This window comes from Nansenia antarctica, assembly GCF_963989245.1.
Source record: "Nansenia antarctica genome assembly, chromosome: 8".
NCBI lineage: Eukaryota > Metazoa > Chordata > Actinopteri > Argentiniformes > Microstomatidae > Nansenia > Nansenia antarctica.
In genome coordinates, this window is record NC_137678.1 from 44,607,198 (window position 1) to 44,613,797 (window position 6,600).

Sequence of the window (6,600 nt, forward strand, 5' to 3'; positions counted from 1 at the left end):
GGGACACTGGAACGAACACTGGTTCAACTTAGCCTAACGTACAGTACCAGTCAAAAGTTTGGACACACTTCCCCAGTCAAATTGAATGAGAAAGTGTGTCCAAACTTTTGACTGGTACTGTAGTTGTTGTTGTTTTTTATTATTATTTTTTTTATCCCAGACACTACTTCTCTGTTCTGCCTCTTCTCCTCTCCTTTTGCCTCCTTTTTTTCTTGCAAGTTTCTTCATCTTCTTTCCTCTCTCCTCTCTCCCTCCTCTCTCCTCTCTCCCTCCTCTCTCCTCTCTCCCTCCTCTCTTCTCTGCCAGGTGAAGTCTAACGTTTCCTCTGTGGAATGTTGCGTCTCTGGAATCCAGCAGACGTTGGACTCAGCCTGATGGCTTCCCCAGGCCACTCTTCCTCCATATTTCATCATGCGCTCTGTTTCCATCCACCCTTCTTTCACCGTCGTGCGTTCCACTTCCACGTGCACACATTCTGAACGTATCAATATGACCTGATTATATGGCTTGATAGTGACGATATACGCACACGCCGGCGCAGAATTTGTGCTTGTGGAACGTGCACTCTCTCGCTCTCTCATACAAACACATACATCTGGTATAGACATCTAGGAAATGGCACTGTACCTGTACCTATGAATCCATATCAATAAAAGTGAAGAATTCTCTACAGAAATACTGATTAATGTGTTGTTGTTCTGTCTTGTTGTCAGCCAAAGACAAACAACTTGGATTGGAATGTTGTCTTTATTTTTTCTCTGTGGTTTTGATTTACAGTATTGGTTTTTGGTCTTTTGAATACAGTTTTGTTACAGAAAAGACAACCCCTCCCCCTCCCCCTCCCCACAGAGAAGTGTTGGAATGGACAGTGCATTCCTGGTCCAAGTTATTAGGTGTTCCTCACATCTGCTATTGGGCCAGGAATGCCAGGGGGGTATTCCATCAACATCGCTAAAGGGAAAAACAAGGCTGCTTCTGAGAAATCTCGCAAGATTTATCCGAAAAATATCCTGTCTTATTTTTGATAATCCCTCGAGGATAAAGCTGGATTATCCTTTAGCGACGTTGATGGAATACCTCCCACTGTCCCAGGTTAGATACAGACAGACAACACACAGGCTATAGATATACAGTATACTGTATGTACATAGAGAACGATATGCATGCATTGCTCAACATAAGAGTCAGGAAAAAATCCCTTTAAAAAAATGACCTGACAACCCCAGATGATTTGCATAAACACTAAGAGGAAGAAATAAAACTGTAAAGGTGCATAATTGTACAATATTAAGCATAGAAAGAGTCTTAAAAGGTTTTGCGGTATACATAAAGCCCCTATTGTACTCCTAAGTAAAAGACTGGTGGTTTTGGCAGTGTTGATTGCTAGCTTTGGTAAAACTGATAGATATCAGAGGAGCAGGAATCCCCCTAGGCTCTCTGGGCCATATTTCATACTCCCTCCTCCTCCTGCTCCTCCGTCCCGTGGAGCGCGCTCAGACGTAGTGGCGGTTGTGATCGTAGCGAGGGTAGAGCCCGTCGTAGTGATACTCACGCCACTGTTCCGCCGTCTCCCGTGTCCTCTCATGCTGCTCTGTGGATGGAAAGAACGAACGAGAGAGAGAGAGAGAGAGAGACAGAGAGAGAGAGAGGGAGAGAGAGAGAGAGAGAGAGAGAGAGAGAGAGAGAGAGAGAGAGAGAGAGAGAGAGAGAGAGAGAGAGAGAGAGAGAGAGAGAGAGAGAGAGAGAGAGAGAGAGAGAGAGAGAGAGAGAGAGAGAGAGAGAGAGGGAGAGGGAGAGGGAGAGAGAGAGAGAGTTTATGTTTTGTTGTTTTGGGGCAGCTGGTGTTGATCAGTATTGTAGAACAATGATGGTTAGAGGCACTATAAACAGATCCTGGGGTTGATTATATGTATGGTCCTGTCCAGTAAGTTGATGAATATCCATACGGAGCACTTCCATACGTAAACTACTGAGTTCCACTCTGCAAGAGGCCTCTTAAGTGTCCCTTGATTGGTCCAAAGCCCTAAGTGGCATGTGGACAAAGTATTCCCCAAAGTATTCCCCAAAGAAAACACTATGTGATTAGGTAAACAGATAAATCACAATGGAGGCGTTAACCGCATACAGAATGATCACCTGAGGTAAACCACGGAGTGTCACTCCGGGGGAGTGAGTTGGACAGGTCGTGAGGTTCAGATCCCACATCGCTAGTCTGCCCTTGCGTCTGGCATCGAGCCCTAAATGACTCCAGGGAGACTGCTTCTGTCATCTCTAAATTGTAAGTCAGTTTGGATAACAGTGTCTGCTAAAGAGAGTTCCAGAGCGTTCCAGAGCCATGTCTTACCATGGCGTTCCTCCTCAACGAAGTTCTCAAACTCGTCCCTCCGTTCATCGTAGTACTCTCTCCTGTTCTCGTCCGCTGTCATCCTCACCCTCTGCTCAACTAGGGAGAGAGAGAGGAGGGGCAGGGGCGGGGGGGAAGAAGGAGGGAAAGAACAGGACAGTAAGAGAGAGATGGAATAAGGGAAAGACAGCGAAGGAGAGAGAGAGAGAAAGGGAATGAGGTGGTTGAATTTGTTTTCTTTTGGCGCCTGTAAGCTGCCACCCATACACACACACACACCCACGCACACACACACACACACACACACACACACACACACACAACCAGGCACGTGTCCACTCTACGTTCTCTGTGTTTTTCTTAACCTGTAATATGCTTGGTTTGGATTAGGGTTAGGTGGTTAGGGTTAAGTGTTAAGTGTTAAGATGACATCAGAATATGTTTTGTAAACACACACATACAGTACACAGGACCACATACACACACACACACACACACACTACCACACTCTGTAAGATTGTTTTCAGACTAAACCAGGTGGAAAGCAGCTGCAGAGGGGTGACATCCGCAGATCTCAGATATTATGCTGACAGTGAACGTATGAGTCGGAGCTCTCTCTATTCAAATGTGCTTATTGGCAAGATATATGGCATAACATAGGTATAGCCAAATTATGATGGAACAAGTCACATGTATTTTTCTCTCTCGCTCTCTCTGCTCACGTGTCACTGTAGCTCACCGTTGAACTGCCAAGTGAAGTAGACAGACCCTTCCTTTATCCTTCATGTTTGCCCTTTCTTTCTTTTTTCTCTCTTCTCAATCAATTCTTTCTCTTTCTGTGCCAGAACATTCATTTCATGGCCATAGGGAATCATACTTTCAGGCTCAGCTACTGCAGTTCCTTTACTCCTACCTGTGCATCACTTGCCTGGCAAAGCCCCCCCCCCCCACACACACACACACACACGCACACACACAGCGTCTCAGTTTGCCTGGCAAAGCCCCCACCCCCCCCCACCCACACACACGCGCACACACACACACAGACACACAGCGTCTCAGTGACTGGCTGGCAAGGGACATAAATGGTCTTTCTAAGTGTTTTCCAGGAATCTGGGCTTGGTTTTTCAGACTGGTGGCCCACCGCTGAGCAGTGGCGGGGGGGGAGGTGGGGCGGATGACAGCCTATCTCTGAGGCTCTGGCTCACAGGGACATCCAGAGTGAGGCTGCTCCATACTACCCTGTAACTCCTTCGGTTGCCTCCAGTGTGTGTGTGTGTGTGTGTGTGTGTGTGTGTGTGTGCGTGTGTGTGTGTATGTGTGTGTGTGTGTGTGTGTGTGTGCGTGTGCGTGTGCGTGTGTGTGTGTGTGGGTGGGTGGCAGCTTACAGGGTGGTGTGTGGCGTGTGTGTGGCGCGTGTGTGTATGTGTGTGTGTGTGTGTGCATGTGCGTAACCGATTAAAGCAGCTGCTAGGCAGACACCTGTGAGAGCTTTGCAACTTCCACCCAGCTCACTCTCTCCTGTGCTTCAACTTCCACCCAGCTCACTCTCTCCCTCTCTCACTCTCTCACTCTCTCACTCTCTCCTGTGCTCCAACTTCCACCCAGCTCACTCTCTCCTGTGCTTCAACTTCCACCCAGCTCACTCTCTCCCTCTCTCACTCTCTCACTCTCTCACTCTCTCCTGTGCTCCAACTTCCACCCAGCTCACTCTCTCTTGTGCTTCAACTCTCACCCAGCTCACTCTCTCCCTCTCTCACTCTCTCACTCTCTCTTGTGCTTCAACTCTCACCCAGCTCACTCTCTCCCGTGCTTTCCACAGCTCCCAGACAGCCAGAACCCTCAGACCACACCACCCATCATCACCACCTCATCCACAGACGCTGGCGCTGAGTGCAAAACCACCAGCCTCACCCACAACGCCGTCGCCTAAGCTAGCCAACGTCAAACGGTCCCTATCGAACCCTACTACAAACCTTTAACCCACACTTCCATCAAGCAAACACAGTCACCCTCACCGCCCTCCCTCCTCGTCCCCCCCTGCCCTCTTCACCATGGTAACGACCCTGATAGCGATGGTAAACAAACAAGCCTCACCGTCGCTCTCCTCTTGGCTGGTCGCGCGACGGCTACGCCGCCTGAGGAATTTGGCTGCGTGCGCCCCGGGTATGAAGATGGGGGTCGCTGCCCCTGGGGGGTCAAAGGACAGGGAGTAGGGGTCACAGAGGGTCGGACACACACACACACACACACACATTGAAGTATGAGACTCACCCTTGGGTTCCGTTGGCTTCCCGTCATCTCGGACCGCTGCGCTCTCGACCCCACTTGAGACTGGGAGAGGGAGGGAGGGAGGGAGGGAGGGAGAGAGGGAGAGAGACAGAGAGGGAAGGAGATATTCACTTCCAATCAAACGTCGGAATCGTCGACCAAACTCAAGTGGTCATCACACTTCCACACTTCTGATGTGTCAACGATGTGTCCTCGTGCCATAAATATCACCTCATCAGGAACTTAATTCCCACCCCACGCCCTCTCTCTCTTCCTGATCCCCAGCCTCCAAATCCCCCCCCCCACCCCGTCGCCCATATTGGGAGGTCAATCGGTGGAGCTTGGTGGAGGTAGAATTCAGAGGACGGGCTTACTGTAATGCATGGAATGGAATGAGGAATGGTTCATTCCATGCATTTACAATAAGCCCCGTCCTCCGATTTCTACTTCCACCAGCCTCTCGTTGAATTCTCGTACTCACATGTGAGGATGAGGAGGGTGGCCAGCAGGGAGAGGAAGGTGAGATGAGTCCAAGACATTCTGGAGAGCAGAGTGGAACTATACTGGAAAACTGATCGCAACTGAAGGAGAGGAGGTAGAGACTAGGGAGGGAGACAAGAGGGGAGGGATGGAGAGAGTGGGTGGGGAGAGAGAGAGAGAGAGAGAGGGAGAGGGAGGGAGAGAGGGAGAGAGAGAGAGTGGGTGGGGGAAAAGAGAGAGAGCGAGAGAGAAAGAGAGGGAGGGAGAGAGAGTGAGAGAGGGAGAGAGAGAGAGAGAGAGTGGGTGGGGAGAGAGAGAGAGAGAGGGAGAGAGTGAGAGAGACAGAGAGAGAGAGAGAGAGAGAGAGAGGAGAGAGAGTCTCTGGAAGAGGGGGACAGCTGGAATTTCACTCGCCCAGGGGAGGGGTGAGGAGAGGGAGAGCGGGTGAGGAGAGGGAGAGGCGGGAGGAGTGGAATATAACCTCGGGAAAGAGGGAGCTAGGGTCTGTGCCTTTGTTACAGAGAGACACTTAAACAGATACAAGAACACAGGAAGAACAGTTTTCTGTCAACAACACTGAGCACTTTGAGGACAGTTGAACTGTCTAAACGTACATGTTGTATGAAGGGGGGGGGGCGTCTCTGCTACTCTGAGGCACTGATCTGATCTGGGGTCAGGGCAGGCCAGTGAGCGCACGTCTCTCATCACCGTTCAATCAGTGATCAGGGTCTCACTGGAGATGAGTGCACGGTCAAAGCTGCTTTTGTACCCAACAGTGTGTGTGTGTGTGTGTGTGTGTGTGTGTGTGTGTGTGTGTGTGTGTGTGTGTGTGTGTGCGTGCGTGCGTGCGTGGGTTCGTGCAGGTGTGTGTGTGTGTGTGTGTGTGTGCTTGCGTAGGTGTGCATGGGTGCGTGCAGGTGTGTGTGTGTGTGCTTGCCTTGCGTGTGTGTGTGTGCATGCGTGCATGCAGGTGTGTGTGTGTGTGTGTGCTTGCGTGTGTGTGTGTGTGCATGCATGCATGCAGGTGTGTGTGTGTACGTGTGTGTATGTGTGTGTGCGTGTGTGTAGTGTGTGTATCAACGTCTGTGCATATGACTTCCCTGGGGAGAGGCAGGTGTGTGTCATATGGAGTCATGGCAGCAGGCTGGTATGGATGATCTCAGTACTGGTATGGATGATCTCAGGTCTGGTAGGGATGATCTCAGTACTGGTATGGATGACCTCAGGTCTGGTAGGGTTGATCTCAGTACTGGTATGGATGACCTCAGTACTGGTATGGATGATCTCAGGACTGGTATGGATGATCTCAGGACTGGTATGGATGATCTCAGGACTGGTATGGATGACCTCAGTACTGGTATGGATGATCTCAGTACTGGTATGGATGATCTCAGTACTGTGCATTATTGCCCGCACAGCTCACTCTCATAAAACAGAACACAATACACAGGCTCATAGTTTACTACACAGGACATCCTCACACACACAGAGATATGCAACCAAAA

General features: G+C 50.0%; 1 protein-coding gene across 1 annotated transcript; it reads right to left on the bottom strand.

Annotated features, from left to right (window-relative positions):
* Positions 1-1,493: 1,493 nt before the first annotated feature.
* ucmaa (upper zone of growth plate and cartilage matrix associated a) lies at positions 1,494-5,154 on the bottom strand (the record flags this gene model as incomplete). The annotated part of the gene is made up of 5 exons (XM_080538393.1): positions 1,494-1,591; positions 2,345-2,443; positions 4,442-4,534; positions 4,619-4,678; positions 5,097-5,154. The coding sequence occupies 5 exons, from the start codon at positions 5,152-5,154 to the stop codon at positions 1,494-1,496; spliced, it is 408 nt and encodes a 135-aa protein (XP_080394519.1).
* Positions 5,155-6,600: the final 1,446 nt, after the last annotated feature.